Genomic DNA, 19,653 nt, shown 5'->3' with positions numbered 1-19,653 from the left:
TGTAGCTTAACTGCTACTTTCTGCAATCCTTTTCTCGTTTTCTCTGTTGCGTCTGCTTTTCCTTTGGGGGTTACTTTGAACATTCTACATGTTGTATAAACTTATATGCATACATGTTGCTTCTCCCTTCCAAATATCCATGGGACTCTTAAAATTGAAGAACCCCTAGACTAAAATGGTTTCCAAATTTCCTTTCTAGTTTTAAATTCTATGATCTGCTGAATCATAAAAGTTGTGCCTACTGGACTCATTTTAATAATAGGGAAACATAGGGAGAGGACAGTTGCCGTTTCCCCCCTTCTCTCTCCCCCCCTTACCCCCCCCGGAAATTAAAACAAAGTTTTTGGAAAAAATACAACTGAAGATGAGAAGCATAAGAAACTTTATTTAAAGAACAAAGATTCTTTAAAAAAAAAAAAAAAGCTAATCAAATGCTATGTAGTTAAAATCAGAGTAAATATGTTTTTAAATGGACTAAATGCAATGCTTTCTCTTCCTACAAATTAGTGTCTCCAAATACATAGTAACAAACAGTATACATATGCTGGTATTGTTGGTATAATTTTCACAGGAGTGAAAGCAGAAAGACTAAATGCAATGCTTTCTTCCTACAAATTAGTGTCTCCAAATACATAGTAACAAACAATATACACATGCTGGTATAATTTTCACAGGAGTGAAAGCAGAAAGACTAAATCCGATGCTTTCTTCCTGCAAATTAAGTGTCTCCAAATACATAGTAACAAACAGTATACATATGCTGGTATAATTTTCACAGTAGTTTACTATTAAGAGATTCCCTGTGCCTTGATACAAAGTCTCAGTGCATAGCGCTTTAGTTCTCCCGGTCTTAGCTTTTACTGTGCATGGACGAGTGCTCCTGCCCCTTGGCCATAACCAAAGCCCTTTGGTCCAAAGTTCTTTGCATAGCAACCTATGAGAAATATGGTAACTTAAGAATTATTCATGAAGCTTTGTTAGGATTTTTAAAAGTTGTTTAACCTTCCCACTCCATGACTCACATCAATTTGCACAAAAATTCCAAGATATTTATGCTTTATATGCCTAATCTATCCAAGACAATGAAATATGTCCCAAACAAGTCAATACCAGAATTTCATTCCTGGCATTGGGGGGTATAACAGGTAAAATGGAAATTCTCACACACACACACACATATCTGTATATACACATATACATACATATATACATTGTATATGTATACATGTACCTACAGATATATATGGATATACAAATATATAATATTTACATGAATATAGAATTATACAATATAATTACACGTTTAATTATAGCATAATGCATAATTATACATATATAATATGTAATATCACACACACACACACACACACACATATATATTCAAACTATTAAAATAGGAAGAAGCACCTATCTGGATGAAGACTAGATTATCTACCACAAGGCTCTTTGAGTATCTGTTTTCATGGGACTGATTCTGTAAACTACTCCACATTTTCAAAATATCACCCTTAAACATTTATGAATTATCATGTCTGGAAGTACCCTGAGGCCAGGTTCATTTTCTCCACTGCATTCTAGCAAGCAAACAAGCATCATATCTCCATTTTTCAGTTACAGGGAGAACCTGTGTGGAGCATTTATCTAACTAGTAATAGTAATGAATCAGTTAATAAGCAAATCATTGAGAAGTGTTCAATCTTTTTACCTTTGCAATAGATTTCCCCTTCTTTCTCTGTCAGAGTTGTTGACTCAAGGCTCTTTCCACACTTGGCACATCGGAAACAATTTTTGTGCCAAGGCTTAGAAAAGAAGAAAAAGTTAGTTAGCCATGTGAGAAGCTTGCAGCATGGATATAGCCATGCATTCTGTGGAAGATGACTTTGGGGTCAGACACCAACTCTAACACTACTATGACTTGTGGGAAGTCATGTAACCTCAAGTCAGTTTCTACATCCATAAAATGGGCATATTTGAACTACTTACTTCACAGGTGGTTGTTGAGAATCAAATGAAAATGTTAACAATTTTGAATACATATGTAAATATGAGCTAAAAGAATTGGATCTGCAGTGTTAAAAGGGCTAAAAATGAAGCAAACTGCTACTTTGCTTCCTCTCTGCTCCCAGTCTCTGAAGTTAAGATGCTTTGCCAAGGCCAACCTCTTGGGGTTGACCATTGTAGACCCTTCTCTATCATATGGGAGCCTGGCCATTTAGTCATTCCTACTCTCTTACCTAAAATTTCTCCCTATGTTTGACTTTATTATTCCCTCAAGCTTCCACCACAACCTTCTCCTCTTCTTTCACTGCCAAACTCCCATTTTGTTTTACCCATTCAGTTATCAACCCTTTCAAATTCGACTAGTACTTTGCTGTGATTACTTACCTATTCTCTTTTCTACTAACTCCAATTGCTTCTTCTCAGTATTTCTCCTCTCTATAATACCTGACTTTATCAATCATCCTTATGGGTGTAGGAGGAAGGGGCCTGGACCACAATGGCAGCTGAATAAAATCTATGCTCTTTGTCTCAGAATAATAAAGATAAAATGCATGGGATTACGAGGGAAACCAATTATAGTGAAATGTAGTTATCAAAATTTAAAAAGCAAATTATTGACCCCCGTATTAAGAACCCCAAGATACTCTCCATTCCCTTGGTTTCCATGACATTATTCTCAACCCACTGTCTTCTCATCTTTCTGACTACAATTGAAGTCTTCTTAGTTCCATTTTAATTGGTTCATCAACTTGCCATCCCCAAAATTGGATGTCCTCCAAAGCTCAGTTCTGGGCTCTATCTATCCTCTTGTCTCCTTACAATATCTCTTAGTGATCTCACTGTTTCATGAATCCAATAATCATCTCTCTACATAAGTACAACATAATCAATTACCTATCCCCAATATGTTTCCTGTATTCCAATAGGCAGCTTTAGATGTGGGTCTTGGGGTTAAAAAAGACTTGATTCTTGTCTACCTTAGATACTTTCTAGCAATGTGACTAAGTTACTAAGTAACTTAACCTTTCTTAGCCTTAGTTTCTTCATCTGTAAAATAGGAAAAATAACATTGATTACACAAGGTTGTTGTGAGGTTCATAACATGTAAAACACTTTTTAAACTTTAAAGTGCTATACATGCCAGCTATAATAACATACTTTAATAATTTTATAAATGCATTTATTATTGTGATGATGATTTTGATGATGCCACTTCCAAATGCCTGGAGGAAATTCCTTCCTTCTTTTTTCCCCCTTTATTTCTTGGCAATCAAGGCTCAGTGACTTATTCAGGATCACTCAGCTAGTAGGTGTCTGAGGTCAACATAGAAGAAGTTTCCAGAAAATATCCTACTAGCATTTTAAGTCAACATGTTTAAAAAGTAGGTAAATTTGGCAAATATAAGAAAGTATCTTACCTTTCCTGCTCCTATTACTTTCTCTGCAGCATACACCGAATCCCCACATCTGGAACACTTCTCAGCTCCTCCAAATTTCTGAGCAAATTTGGAAGTATTAGGATTTGTTGTGGGCCTGTGAGGTTGCACACTTATAGGAGATGAGGATAGAAGAAAATCAGGTCAGATTTCCCAAAAGGCACCAAAAGAACTATGCAAAGAAAGTGATTAGTGACACTACTCTTTGACTCAAATATTTCACTGCTAAAAGATAGCTCAAGAAGTCAATGACAAAAGAACTCTGTATATTCCGTAATATTTATAGCAACATTCTTTTTTTTTTTGAACAAAGAACTGAAATAATGGAATAAAATGGAATATTACTATGCTATAATACACAATATACGAAGCATCTAGGTGGCACAATGGATAGAGCACCAGCCCTGAAGTCAGGAAGACCTGAGTTCAAATCTAGTCTCAGACTTTTAATATATCTTAGCTGTGTGACCCTGGACAAGTCACTTAACCCCAATTGCTTCAGCAGCAAAAAAAAAAAAAGACAATGTATGATAAAGACAGAAAAACATGGAAAGACAGAAACTTGCAGAAAGACCCAAACTTTTGGAAAGTGAAGCAATGAGAACTAGGAAAATATTTATAATCATTACAACAAGGTAAATAGAAATCTGAACAATATCAAAGCAATAAAAACCAAATACTATGAAGTAATAATGTTCAAGTTTGCTCACGGAGAAGAGATGAGTAGGCACTCCCTTGCTTTTGCTTTTTTTTTTTTTTTTTTTTGTGATTGTTACAAAAATAGGGGACTGTGAGTTTGGAACTCTGCCTATAATGCCAGATAGTTTGATGGGGTTTTTTTGTTTGTTTGTTTTATTTTAATTTATTCTCTGTAAAGGATGGGTCTCTAGGAGGACACGTTTTAAAGTAAATTTTTTTTTAAGTTTAAAATTTTATTGCTTTTTTTTGTTCTTTTATATATTATTTTCTTTCTTTCTTTTTTTTTTTAATAACTTTTTATTGACAGAACCCATGCAAGGGTAATTTTTTTTTACAACATTATCCCTTGTACTCACTTTTTTTTTTTTTTTTTTTTTAATAGCCTTTTATTTACAGGATATATACATGGATAACTTTACAGCATTAACAATTGCCAAACCTCTTGTTCCAATTTTTCACCTCTTACCGCCTCCACCCTCCCTAGATGGCAGGATGACCAGTAGATGTTAAATATATTAAAATATAAATTAGATACACAATAAGTATACCTGACCAAAACGTTATTTTGCTGTAGAAAAGAATCAGACTCTGAAATATTGTACAATTAGCTTGTGAAGTAAATCAAAATGCAGGTGTGCATAAATATAGGGATTGAGGAATTCAATGTAATGGTTTTAGTCATCTCCCAGAGTTCTTTTTCTGGGCATAGCTGGTTCAGTTCATTACTGCTCCATTAGAAATGATTTGGTTGACCTCGTTGCTGAGGATGGCCTGATCCATCAGAACTGGTCATCATATAGTATTGTTGTTGAAGTATATAATGATCTCCTGGTCCTGCTCATTTCACTCAGCATCAGTTCATGTAAGTCTCTCAGGCCTTTCTGAAATTATCCTGTTGGTCATTTCTTACAGAACAGTAATATTCCATAATTTTCATATACCACAATTTATTCAACCATTCTCCAACTGATGGACATCCATTCAGTTTCCAGTTTTAGCCACTACAAAAGGGCTGCCACAAACATTCGTGCACATACAGGTCCCTTTCCTTCTTTATAATCTCTTTGGGATATAATCCCAGTAGTAACACTGCTGGATCAAAGGGTATGCACAGTTTGATAACTTTTTGAGCATAGTTCCAAACTACTCTCAAAATGGTTGGATTGTTCACAACTCCACCAACAATGCACCAATGTCCCAGTTTTCCCGCATCCCCTCCAACAATCATCATTATTTTTCCTGTCATCTTAGCCAATCTGACAGGTGTGTAGTGGTATCTTAGAGTTGTCTTAATTTGCATTTCTCTGATTAATAATGACTTGGAGCATCTTTTCATATGACTAGAAATAGTTTCAATTTCTTCATCTGAGAATTGTCTGTTCATATCCTTTGACCATTTTTCAATTGGAGAATGGCTTGATTTTTATAAATTAGAGTTAATTCTCTATATATTTTGGAAATGAGGCCTTTATCAGAACCTTTGACTGTAAAAATATTTTCCCAGTTTATTGCTTCCCTTCTAATCTTGTCTGCATTAGTTTTGTTTGTACAAAAACTTTTCAGTTTGGTATAATCAAATTTTCTATTTTGTGATCAGTAATGATCTCTAGTTCTGCTTTGGTCATAAAGACCTTCCCCTTCCACAGGTCTGAGAGGTAAACTATCCTGTGTTCCTCTAATTTATTAATAATTTCATTCTTTATGCCTAGGTCATGAACCCATTTTGACCTTATCTTGGTGTATAGCGTTAAGTATGGATCAATGCCTAGTTTCTGCCATATTAGTTTCCAATTTTCCCAGCAATTTTGTCAAACAGTAAGTTCTTATCCCAAAAGCTGGGATCTTTGGGTTTGTCAAAGACTAGGTTGCTATATTTGTTGACTGTTTTATCCCTTGAACCTAATCTATTCCACTGATCAACTAATCTATTCCTTAGCCAATACCAAATAGTTTTGGTAACTGCTGCTCTATAATATAATTTTAGATCTGGTACAGCTAAGCCACCATCATTTGATTTTTTTTCATTAATTCCCTTGAAATTCTTGACCTTTTGTTTTCCATATGAACTTTGTTGTTATTTTTCTAGGTCATTAAAATAGTTTTTGGGAGTCTGATTGGTATAGCGCTAAATAAATAGATTAGTTTAGGTAATATTGTCATCTTTATTATATTTGCTCCTATCCAAGAGCATTTAATATTTTTCCAATTGGTTAGATCAGACTTAATTTGTGTGAAATTGTACTCACTTCTGTTCCGATTTTTCCCTCCCTCCCCTCCACCCCCTCCCCCAGATGGTAAGCAGTCCTATACATGTTGAGTAGGTGACAGTGTATCCTAGATACAATATATGTGTGCAGAACCGAACAGTTCTCTTGTTGCACAGGGAGAATTGGATTCAGAAGGTAGAAATAACCCAGGAAGAAAAACAGAAATGCAAACAGTTTACATTCATTTCCCAGTGTTCTTTCTTTGGGTGTAGCTGCTTCTGTTCATCATTGATCAGTTGGAACTGAGTTAGATCTTCTCTTTGTCGAAGAAATCCACTTCCATCAGAATATATCCTCATACAGTATCGTTATTGAGGTATATAATGATCTTCTGGTTCTGCTCATTTCACTTTGCATCAGTTCATGTAAGTCTCTCCAAGACTCTCTGTATTCATCCTGCTGGTCATATCTTATAGAACAATAATATTCCATAACATTCATATACCACAATTTACCCAACCATTCTCCAATTGATGGGCATCCATTCATTTTCCAGTTTCTAGCCACTACAAAGAGGGCTGCCACAAACATTTTGGCACATACAGGGCCCTTTCCCTTCTTTAGTATCTCTTTGGGGTATAATCCCAGTAGTAACACTGCTGGATCAAAGGGTATGAATAGTTTGATAACTTTTGGGGCATAATTCCAGATTGCTCTCCAGAATGGTTGGATTCGTTCACAATTCCACCAACAATGCATCAGTGTCCCAGTTTTCTCACATTCATCCTTATTTTTTCCTGTCATCTTAGCCAATCTGACAGGTGTGTAGTTGTATCTCAGAGTTATCTTAATTTGCATTTCTCTGATCAATAGTGATTTGGAACATTCTTTCCTATGAGTGGAAATAGTTTCAATTTCATCATCTGAAAATTGTCTGTTCATATCCTCAAAGTACATGTTGATGTAAGAACAAAATATATGAATAAAACTGTATTTAAAAATCTGCTAAAAGTCTAATGTGTGGAAAGTATTCAGTTATGGTGGGTTATGTTATTTGGTCATGTCTTGCACCTGACTCATGACAGGACTTGGGATTTTCCTGGTAAAGGTACTGAAGTGGTTTGCTGTTTACTTCATCAGTTCATTTGACAGATGAGGAACTGAGGCAAACAGGGTTAAGTGACTAGCCCAGGGTCACACAGCAAGTGTCTGAGGCCAAATTTGAACTCGGGTCTTCCTGACTCCATGACACTATCCACTGTGCCATAGTAATGGCATAACATTATGAGCTTCAAGTTCACAGACTTGAAAGAACTATTCAAGAGCAAGTTTTATTGGACTGTGTATAAATTGATATAAAATGAATAGGAAATCTGGGAAACATTTTATAAATATACTAGAAAGTCATAAATCACACTTTACCCTTCCCCCCCTATTTAATTTATTACTTGTTTTTTAAACATTCCTTTCTTTTTAAATTTTGAGGTCCAGATTTTCTCCCTCCCTACCACTCTCCCCCACCTACTGGGGAGAAAACAATATATCAGTTATATATGTGGAATCATGCAAAACATTTCTATATTAGTCATACTGCCAAAAAAGCAAAAAAATAAAAAATTATAAGAAGAAAATTATAGCAAGAAAATTATACTTCAATTTGCACTCAGTTTATTAGTTTTTTTTTTTTTTTTTCTGGAGGTGGATAGTATTTTTTTATCATGTGTCCTTGGAATTGTCTTGGATCACTATATTCATCAGAGTAGCCAAGTCTTTCAAACTGTGCCTACTCTTTGCCCCACTGATATTACTATGAAGTACACATCTCCAAAGTCAAAGCCAGAAGGAAAAAAGATCCTACATCTACAAAAATGTTTATAACAGGTAGAAGTGAAAGAGTATGAAGATGAAATGTCACAAACATTATCAGATGTCTAATATGTTGGTTTGTTTTGCTTCATGAAAATTCTGCATACTGAAGGTTTTATCGCCATATGGTTAGGGGCAACTAAAGATGGTGAAGTGGTTAGAATGCTTGGCCTAGAACCTTCTTGAATTCAAATCCAGCTTCAGATACTTATTAGCTGTATGACTCTGGGAAAATATAATCTTCTCTACCTCAGTTTCCTCATCTGCAAAATGAACTAAAGAAGGAAAAGTCAAATCACTCCAGTCAAGAAAACTCCAAATTGGGTTACAGAGTCAGGCACAACAGGAATGACTGAACAACAAAAGGGAAGTTAAGAAGTGACACCAATTTTTAAAAAATTAATGACATTTGTATAAAATACAAAGAAATCTGTTATTTAAACCATAAAGTCAGTCTTTTCTATAAACCAGTGCTAGGTTTCAGAGTCCAAGGCCAATGACAATACATTTTTTTTTTTACCTTGTTGCAAAAGTAATCTTGTATCCTATGCACACTTACAAATAACTTCTAATTTTAAAAGAGAGGATAAAGAGGAGTACATATTAATGTGAGGAGTTCCATTAGAAACAAAACAACTGGTTCAAGAAGAAGGCTTTGCATTGTCAACCATCATTGTATCCCCTGAGATAGTACCTTAACTTTTTATGGACATTTCAAAAAAAGTCTCCCTCTAATTCTTCACATTTGATTTCCAGGAATTACTACAATGAACAAATTTTTGTTTTTATTCACTCAGGAAACTTCTAACAATTGTTTAAAAAAAAAAAAAAGAAAAAAGCCTTTCCTTAGAGGAAATAGGATCCATATAGTGAGGAATGTAAATAAAGGGAATACAGTTTGGGGAGGAAGAGAAATCATCAATTAAAGGTTCAAAAAAAATTTAAGCCTATTGTTCTTGAAGCTTGAGGATTCTTAGTCATCCCTTTGCAAGTCTGTTAAGCAACTTGACTAAAATGAGTTTAGGACAATTTATTTCTATGCAAATGTTTGGTTTTGATTTAGTAGGCTAAAGAATAAACTATTTGTTAGTTAGCTAGTTTTAAATTAGACAAAGCTTATATTATTCTCACCCCTATTTTCCATATATAAAAATTCTCAAAATCCCAAGGAATACTCTTGGACCCCTTAATTTGACTTAGTTAAATTATGCAATGCAGAAGGATTTTCCACATCTGGGAACTCTCCCATACAGATGAAAACTCAGCAACTAAATAACAAAAAATAACTTAGAACATTAGTCTAGTTCTATGTAAAGAAAATTTTCAGTTTCATATAAAATCCTCTCCTGTACCAACCACTTGTATATAGAAATGGCTTAAGTTGTTTTGTTTTGTTTTTTGTTCAGAATAAAGAGCTATACAAGATGGGGCAGACCTGGATTGGTGGTGATCTACCCTGGTGGAGTAAACAGCCTTGAGGAGTGCCATAGTATTTCTACAGCAATCAGTAAGTCACTAAGTTTGAGCAAAAATGTAGATTTTGTTTGGTGTTTAATTTGAGTGATAAATTAAATATAACAATGATAATGGCTTTCTCCAAGAAGTGGTGCTCAAACCTAGAGAAAGAAAAATTCAATGTGAACTTGGGAACTTTCAGGAAAAATTCCTGGGAAAAGAAAGCCTTGAGCAGGAAAAGCCTTAAGAGATGCAGAAGCTCTGTCTCCTTAGAAGGAAGGACATTCTAAAAGCAAAGAATGAGAGACAGGTGTCTGGAAGACAGGATGATGAGAATAAAAGGTCCATCTGAGGGAGGTTAGATAAGCAAAAAAGGATCAGACTGTGGTAAGTCTTGACTGTCTTAGGCCATAAGAGTCAACCCTTTACCAAGAAGTATTGGGAGGTTTTTTTTGTTTGTTTTGTTTTGTTTTGTTTGTTATTTCACTTTAAGTAAAGAGTGGAGTGATATCTCTGAGAATAGGATCAGAATCAATCTGAATGGAACTGATTGGGCAAAGTTTTCTCTATTTATGAGACTAGGCTTAAATCACATGATCCCTATTCCCAAAGCCAGAAGATGATACCTTGGGCCTCAGGTTTCAGGAAGTCACATGCTCTCTGGACCTAGGTCTCTAAAGGTCAGACCCAAGTCAGTGACAGGAAATTACAGGAAGTGATGTGACAAATAGGAAACAGACAACATTGGTGACCATTAGTCAAAAATGGTTACTTCTTTTTAGTTTATCCAATGAAAAGCCTTGGGTCTTTTGCTATTTAACCGGGTGTTCTACTTCCTGCTGGTTGGGTCCGAGCACAACATGGTGGGAGCTGGGATTCCTCTTGGGTGTGCTGAGCCTCTCCCTGCAGGAACGAAATAAATGCTTTCCTCTAAGTACCTGAAGATTTTTCTGATTAGTTAATTTGGGAAAAGGGGTCTAGCACCCATCCCATCCAAACCAACTGAGAGGCAAATCTAATGTATAGAGCCAATTACAATCTGCCTTCAAAAGGCAAACTTACCCCAGAAATGAATAGAACAGAAAAGGATCTAAGTGCCATAGTATTCAAAAACAAAAAAATTCCCAAAGTCTAAAATTGAAATAGATATATACATCCCATAGAGAAACTATCGGAACCCATATGCTCTTCAAAGTTTGTGATACCCTTGGTAGAGAGGTGGTACAATGGTCAAAATATTGAGCCCCAATTAAAAAGAGTTCAAATCTGGCCTCAGATACTTAGTAGCTGTATGACTCTGGGCAAGTCACCTAATCCTATTTGCCTTAGTTTCTTCATCTGTAAAATGAGCTGGAAAAGGAAATGACAAAGAAAAAAAGAAAAAACCCCAAATGGAATCTGCTTTTTGTGGGGAGGGGCTAGGTGGTTGTTACCAAGCTTCCTCTACAGACTGCGGGGGCATCAGCGAGGCACTAGCAGGACTGTTCTGTGCTTGCACTCTAAGACTCTGAGAGAGTGCTGAGACCCTGTGGGGGAGGGGTGGCCAGGTCCCCGGAAACTCCAGCTGTTTGGGGTTGTATTCTTCAGCCCCAGTGTTTTTAGCTTCTCTGCTGGGCTACTGACTTGCTGCCAGGGCAAAGTATCCAATCCTGTAGCAAAGCTCTCCCCGCAGAGACAGCTGAGATCACACCCCAAGCCCCTGTGGTCTGCTGGGCTATGAGCTGCCCACCGAGCTCTTGCTGCTGCTGCCCTCAGCCTGTGCCCAATCTAAAACCTTCCCGCCCTTGAGCAAAAACAGACCTTTCCTGGCGAATCTCAAGGATGTCTTCTCTTGGTAACTATTTGTGGGTTTTTTTTTTCAGTCAAGCATTAATTCAGAGGCTTGTAATGAGATGGATTCTGAGAGAAAATGCAGAGCTTATACAACTGTGTGCCTCCTCACCACCATCTTTGGCCAGAAGTCCAGACAATGAAATTGAAACTATTACCACTCATATGAAAGTGTTCCAAATCATTATTAACCAGAGAAATGCAAATTAAGACAACTCTGAGATACCACTACACACCTGTCAGATTGGCTAAAATGACAGGGAAAAAATGATGAATGTTGGAAGGGATGTGGGAAAACTGTGACACTGATGCATTGTTGGTGGAGCTGTGAACAAATCCAACCATTCTGGAGAGCAATCTGGAATTATGCCCCAAAAGTTATCAAACTGTGCATACCCTTTGATCTAGCAGTGCTATTACTGGGCTTATACCCCAAGGAGATACTAAAGAAGGGAAAGGGACCTGTATGTGCCAAAATGTTTGTGGCAGCCCTGTTTGTAATAGCTAGAAACTGAAAAATGAATAGATGCCCATCAATTGGAGAATGGTTGGGTAAATTGTGGTATATGAATGTTATGGAATATTATTGTTCTGTAAGAAATGACCAGCAGGAGGAATACAGAGAATACTGGAGAGACTTACATGAACTGATGCTAAGTGAAATGAGCAGAACCAAGAGATCATTATATACCTCAATAACGATACTGTATGAAGATGTATTCTGACGGAAGTGGATTTCTTTGACAAAGAGACCTAATTCAGTTTCAATTGATCAGCAGCTACACCCAAAGAAAGAACACTGGGAAATGAATGTAAACTGTTTGCATTTTTTGTTTTTCTTCCTGGGTTATTTTTACCTTCTGAATCCAATTCTCCTTGTGCAACAAGAGAACTGTTTGGTTCTGCACACATATATTGTATCTAGGATATACTACGACATATTCAACATGTATAGGACTGCTTGCCATCTAAGAGAGGGGGTGGAGGGTGGGAGGGAAAAATTGGAACAGAAGTGAGTGCAAGGGATATGTTGTAAAAAAAATTACCCTGGCTTGGGTTATGACAATAAAAATTTATAATAATAGTAATTATTATTATTATAATTATAATTTTTTAAAAAAAGGAAATGACAAACCACTCCAGCCAAGAAAACCTTAGATGGGGTCATGAAGAGTCAGACATGACTGAAATGACTCAACAACATGTACAATGTAACAAAAGCCATGCTAGCCCACTTGCTGTCCCTCCCCAATGATGCTCTTTGCATTTACATCAACTGTCATCCAAGTTGAGAAGTTTCTCTTTTTCCATCTCTAGCTCTTGAAATCCCTAGTTCCTCTTTAAGACTCATCTACAAGAAGTATCCCCAGCTCCTAATACATTTCCTTTTTTTTTTTTTTTTTTTAAATACATTTCCTTTCAAAACTACCTGGAATTCATCTTGCTTTAAAATTAGAATGTTCCTTGAAGGAAGAGGCTAACTTAGCTTTTTTGTATCACAGTAGCTACACATACTAAACATTCAATAAATTCCTGTTGACTGAAGAACTAGCGAGATTAACCACATAAAACTAACAAATAGAGAAGTTTTCAAAATATGTGTGAAACTCAAATACTTATTCATTGAACATCCATTTTCTAAACTCACTTCTGAAGATACTACAACTTTCAACTTACTTCTCAGCTTTGATGCCCAGTCTCTCTCCTCTGTCCATGTTAAGCGTGCCAGCTCCTTGGCCATAGCCATATCCTTTGGGTCCATATTTCTTTCCATAGCAGGATTTGCAGTAGACCTCATCATCATGAATTGCCACAGTTGTGCTGTCTAAATTTTTCCTGCAAACCACTGGGGAGGAAAAAATGAGATCTGAAAAATGTCCCATAGGAGCTCATTTTTCTCAGAACAATGACAGTATACACAATTAGCTACAAATGTCATTCACTGAGTGTTGTCCCAAAGCCAGAAAATGGTAGAACAGGTAAGCTTCATTTAGCCCTACAAATAAAGAGAGGGCTCTGTTTTACTCTGGGGCTTTCAGGTATTTGATATTAAATCGTGGAAATTCAGAGTTTAGTTGGAATAGCCTTAGGCTTTAACCTAGAAACATGGCCTACCTTCACATATTATGATTGTTTCTCACTTTTCTATACCCTTATCCCACAAGTCTCTCCAAAGTGGTCTATAGTGTATTTGTTTGTTGTACTTGGAAAGAGAGATCTGGTTTGGAATCCCATCTTAAACACTTGCTATCTCTATTACTATGGGCAAACCACTTAACTTCTGTGAACCTCAATTTCCGTATCTGTAAAATGGGAATAACAAAAGCAACTATTCTTCACTGTGGTGAAATCAAGTGAGATAATGAATGTAAAAAGTTTTGCAAATCTTAAAAGTATCATATGAATATCAGCTAGTGTGTGTGTGTGTGTGTGTGTGTGTGTGTGTGTGTGTGTTTACCCTAAGACAATAGGAAATTCTTTGTGAAGTTTCTCAGTCCCAAGGCAAACCACTTATTACTTTATAACTTGTAGTCTAGGAGGAAAGGTTCTTAACCTTTATTTGTGTCCTGGACCCCTAGAGTGAAATCTCTGGACGCCTTATCAAGTATTGTTTTTAAATGTATGAAATAAAATATAAAGAATTACATAGGAAACCAAAGATTATGAAAATACAATCGTCAAATTTATTTTTCTTGATGTCTAAAGTAAGGAATCCCTGGGTTAAAGAATTGTTTGGAGTAGCCAAAGGGCTAAGTGATATATAAAGGGCCAGGGATATATGGTTAGCATGTCATAAAGCATGACTTCAACCAAAATCTCCCTAATTCCAAAAACAGGCCACAATCCATTTCAGCATCCTGACTTTCATAATAATAATCATTATCTTATTGATGGTAAAGTCACAATTTGGCACGAATCAAAAGAATTAATAGCTTTCTCTACCCTTTAATCAGTCATTGTAATACAATGTACTACAAAGCACAAGACAGCAACTGCCCTGATGGATATCCCTTACATAAAACCAGCACATCTTTTCCTGCTATTAATACACTTTCAAAAGTTTAAACTGAGTTTGAGAAAGAAATACTGGGAACTCTCTAGGGCTACAACTTGGCAACAGAAAAATCTCTAGCAACCAGAATATTAGTTTAGTAAAAAACATGCTTCTACCCCCATGACCCATCCTGGCAGAATTGAAATTAAATTATAGCAGATGAGCAACTTCCATAATTTGCAAGCTAAAGAAATTATTTTGGGTAGAAGAATTAAATGGTGTTCTTTGGCAGCCTACACATTAGATAGAAACATAACATTTATAAATGGGCAGCTTGTGTATAACGTTACATATGGTAAATGCCCAAGAAAGGGAAAAAAAAAACCAAACAAACCTGATTCAGGGTTTAATAAACATTGTTGCTTGGAAATTCAACGTCTGACAGAGTGTTTACTGAACTGAACTGATACAATAACATAAGGGAAAGGACTGTACAAGGGGAGGAGGAGGGGGAGAGGGAAAGGAAGAAGGGAGAAGAGAGGGGGGGAAGAGGGAGAGATTGATTTCCACTTAACTTATTTATATCTTAAAAGTCTCAGAGCTTCTTGGGAATTTTGAGAAGTTGAGCCCTGCTCTTTTGTCATCTAGTGATAGGATTTGAAACCAGGGATCAGCCCTCCATCCATGATTATGGAAAGCTTATGTATTACAGTGGAAAGAGCATATGATTTGTGATTCAGAAGCTCTCTCTTTGAATTCCAGACTTGTTATCTATTATCTTGTGATTGTGGGAAAGTCACTTTTCTTTTCGGAGTTTCAGTGTTTCCTTATCTGTAAAATAAAGTGTTGGACTAGATCTTTTCTAAGCCGAAGGGAGCATAATAATTTCTTGTACCTTTCTCTGTATTAATTAGGGATAGCTGAAATCTGCTAGGTGGCCAGTGAAGAGAGAACTCTGAAGTTAAGAAGATTGAGATCAAACCTGGCCTCAAACACTGAGTAGCTGTGTGACCCAGGGTGTGGATAATAATTACACCTACTCTCAGGGATGTTGGGAGGACCAATGAGATAATATTTGCAAAGTGCTTTGCAAGCTTTAAAAGCTCCATAAAAATGTTAACTATTAATATTAGGGACAGCTAAATGGGACAGTGGAAGGACCTAGAGTCAGGAAGATTTGAGTTCAAATCCAGTCTTAGACACTTACTAGCTGTGTGACCCTTGGCAAGCAATTTAATCTGTATGCCTCAATTTTCTCATCTTATAAAATAATAAACTAAAGGAGGAAATGGCAAATAACTTCAATATCTTTGCCAAGAAAACCCCATGGGAAAAAAAAATGGAGTTATAAAGAATTAGAGATAACTGAAAATTTAATTAGTAGTAGTAGTGGTAGTAGTGGTAGTGGTGATGGTGGTGGTGAGAATAGTAGGAGGAAGAGGAGGAGGAGGAAGAGTAGGAGAAGTATTTGACATAAGGACTGTAATGCAGGTTTCCTGACTCTGAGGCCAGCTCACTACCCACTAAGCCAAGCTTTCTCTTGTTATAGCCTCTTGAGAACAGGACTATATCTTGCTTCATCTTTGCATTTCTAGTTCATCACACAAAATCACTATTTAAGAAATTCTTGAATACACACACACACACGCATATATAAAATATGAACTATGTGCATATATCTTTATATACATATGCCAAATTCTTATTTGACATTCACATATATAGTATGAATATAAGTCAAATATGTATATGCTTACATATATACACATGTTAAATTCTTATAGCTCCAAGGTCAAATTTTTTCAAAATATGTCACACTTCAGAGACAAATAAACTCAGGAATTAACAAGTAAAATCACGCCATGTACAGTGTCTTACAGAGTAGTTTTTTAATAAGTGTTTATTATACTGAATGAAATGACTGGCACAGTTGAGTCCTCTTTAGTATGAATAATGACTCCTGTGAAGTAGCTTAATGTATTTGAACATATACTACTCAAAGTTATAATTATATAAGAAATGGCAATTGGTTTCAGTCCAATGAAAACATGCACTAGAAATTGGGATAGTGTAATGGGCTGAAGCTTGAGTTGATGCACTGAAGTCCCAAGCACGTGAGGCTAAATAGTAATTGGACCATACTCTACTAATATATATGCTTGGAGAAAGAATGGCTCCCGCCCACTCTTTGTGCAAATCCTGATGTGTTCTATAGGAAATGATGATTTTGGTGGATGGAGGCAGAGGGGAGGAAGAGAGGCAGGGAGAGACTGCTGGCTGGCTTCTTGAAGCAGCTGCACACATTGCTATCGCGATCCCCCCTTCACCTCCGATCCTTCTTCACCTCTACTGAGAATAAAGATTGAAGATTTTCCCTTAACCTGAATTCCTGACTCCGGGTGATTTTAAAATATGCGGTTATCACAGGATAGAGCTGTACAAGGAAGAATCTAATTAAACACAACTGTGTCAAGGTTAAGGACTTGTAATTTCATTGTATGAAAACTTCCTTGCAGCACAGGTCACCTGGTCTATAAAAAGTGCTAGTCTTTAGGATTCTCTGAAACTCAGAAAGCCTGGCTGTGATCATACAGCTAGCAACAAGAGGCAAGATTTGCATCTGGAATCTTTCTGAATTGAAGCACAGTCCTCTATCCATTGAGCCATTCACCTCCTGCTAGAAATAAGAGATGACATTTAAAATAAGTGGGACCTTTTAAGGTTTTCTTGTAAAGAACTTCTTGTCTTACATTCTCCCTTAACTCACTAATGCTTTGGAAAGTAAATTTTTTTATTGAAGAAATAAATGTTCTATGGGTTTGTTTTTTCTTTCAAAAGGACAGCTAAATTTAATCTATAAAGAAAACTTTCTCCTATGACAGAGAGATGAGCAGCAAAAGTAGTGCTGCTTTTGATTTTTTGCAGTGAGAATTTTCTATAAGACCAGGTCATTCAATCTAGTTATGCTCAAAGTGATGAAACTGGAAAAGCTTCCAGTAAACCAATGAAGTAGATCCAGTCAGACAATATTATATAAGCCTTTTGAAGAGGAGCTTAAGAATCATGAAATTGAATAAACCAGCCAAATCTTAGTTGCAATCTTTTGTTGTAATAAATGTATGTGTATGCTGTCTTTTCCTTATTTCCCTTACAAACAAAATATATCAGAATAAGTGCATTTTTCTTTTAATTAAGAAAAAAGATCACTGAAATTGAATCAAATCTTTACTGACATCAGGAATTTTAAATTTTACTTTTAACAAATGAGACATTTCTTTCTTTATTCTTTAAAATGCAGTAAAATTACGTTTAATTGAAAGTTAGAATTGAGATTTTTATCTCTGGGGATTTTTATCATTGGTATGGGCAACTTCTGATGGGACAGTGAACTCTACCTGCTTCATGTTGGCACCTGTTCTCAGTAACTTGTCAGGGGGCACTAAGAAGATGAGGGGCTAATTTATGGTCCCATACATATTATGTGTGAGGCAGGACCTGAATTCTATATATTCCTGACTCCAAAGTTAGCCCTCTATTCAACAAACCACACTTCCTATCCATCAATCAATCTGTTGCTCAATAAACATTTGTTAAGCACCTACTATGTGCCAGGAACTATGCTAAATGCTAGAACTACAAAGAGAGACACAAGACAGTTCCTGCCCTCAATGAATTTAGAATCCAATAAAAAGGCAACATACAAATAAATATGTACAAAGCAAACCATATATAGGATTAAAAGGAAAAAATTGATAAAGGGAAGGCACTGGAATTAAGAGGGTTTGGCTTCTTGTAGAAGATGGGTTTTTAGTTGGAACTTAAAGAAAGTCTGGAAGGCTAATAGGTGAGACAGAGGAGGGAATAAGGGACACCTAGACAAGAAAAGCAAACACTCTAGTTCCACTCTTTCTCTCATCAATTTTTACTATCTTCTGTATAAAGGAAAATTACTGTATAGTTTGCTCACAAATATCTGTTACATGCTGGTTTGGGAATATACTCATTAGTATTAGCACCCAACACTGGTATGGCACTCTTTTTTCAAACTATCTGTGTGTCCTTCAAGAAAGAAATCTACAATTTAAGTTACAAAAACTAATACTATTAATAATTCTTGTATTATTATTATTACTTATTAATAATACTTATAAGTAATTGAAATATTTCTCTATCAAGTCTCTCTCCAATCCATTTTCTACTCAAGAATCAAAGTGATTTTTCTAAAGCTCTGCTCTATATTACTCCTCTACTTAGATTACTCTAAGGGTCCCTCTTAACACCAAGATCAAATAAAATCCTTTATCACTTGGATTCCTTCTACTTTATAGTCTTCTTACACTTTACATTCCACCCCATCCTTTGCAAACATATATAGGCCCATTTGCTGTTCTTCAGAAGGCACACCATCTTCTGACATTTCACTGATTATTATCCCTAATTCCTGGAATGCTCTCCCTCTTCATCTCTCACCACTAGGTTTCTTGGCTTCCTAAAAATCTCAGCTAAAATTCCACCATCAGGAAGTCTTTCCTGATCCCCCTTAATTAGTCCCTTTTCCTGTTGACTGTCTCAATCTTGAAGTTGGGAGGATCTAAATTCAAATCCAGCTCAGATACTTACTAGATGTTTGATCTTGAGCAAATCACTTAAATCTATTTGCCTCAATTTCCTCCTCTGTAAAGTTAGCTGGAAAAAGAAATGGCATTATACTTGGGATCACAAAGAGTCAGACATAACTGAATACTAACCAACAATAATAACAGTAATATGCAATATTATAAATAGCCAATATGCTATTGAAAATCAGCATAGAATAGTAAAAAGTGGCCTTTGTCCCAGGAAGACTTGAATTCCAGCCCTGCCTCTAATCCCTGGTAGTTGTATGACCTTAAATAAAACACTTCTCTTCTTGATGCTTTCAACATCTAAGATTGTAAGTTACAAAGGAGGTGTCATGCTCCATTTGTAGTGGAAACTGCTCACTAAAATCTCCTTAGATTGATGAAATTCCACCATCCAGTGCTTATCCAGAATTTGCTCGCCTATGTAACATAGCCCCTACAAGGATACGGGCTCCACAGGGAAAAGAGAACTTGTTTTCCTTATTTCTGCATCTCTTCCTGGTAAACCGCATGCAGCAGTCTTTATTGAAGTAATCAGAGTT

General features: G+C 36.2%; 1 protein-coding gene across 1 annotated transcript in view; it reads right to left on the bottom strand.

Moving 5' to 3' along the window:
* Positions 1-365: 365 nt before the first annotated feature.
* The window catches only part of CSRP2 (cysteine and glycine rich protein 2), a 35,211-nt gene continuing 15,923 nt past the window's right edge, over positions 366-19,653 (bottom strand). Inside the window, exons 3-6 of the mRNA XM_003770942.4 lie at positions 13,172-13,340; positions 3,420-3,549; positions 1,706-1,799; positions 366-934 (exon numbers count right to left, since the gene is read on the bottom strand). Coding sequence (XP_003770990.1) covers positions 858-934; positions 1,706-1,799; positions 3,420-3,549; positions 13,172-13,340 — 470 coding nt within the window. The 3' untranslated portion in view covers positions 366-857. The remainder of the gene's footprint in view (positions 935-1,705; positions 1,800-3,419; positions 3,550-13,171; positions 13,341-19,653) is intronic.

This window comes from Sarcophilus harrisii, chromosome 5 (assembly GCF_902635505.1).
Source record: "Sarcophilus harrisii chromosome 5, mSarHar1.11, whole genome shotgun sequence".
Classification (NCBI taxonomy): Eukaryota; Metazoa; Chordata; class Mammalia; order Dasyuromorphia; family Dasyuridae; genus Sarcophilus; species Sarcophilus harrisii.
This window is presented reverse-complemented; position numbering and strand designations above follow the sequence as displayed.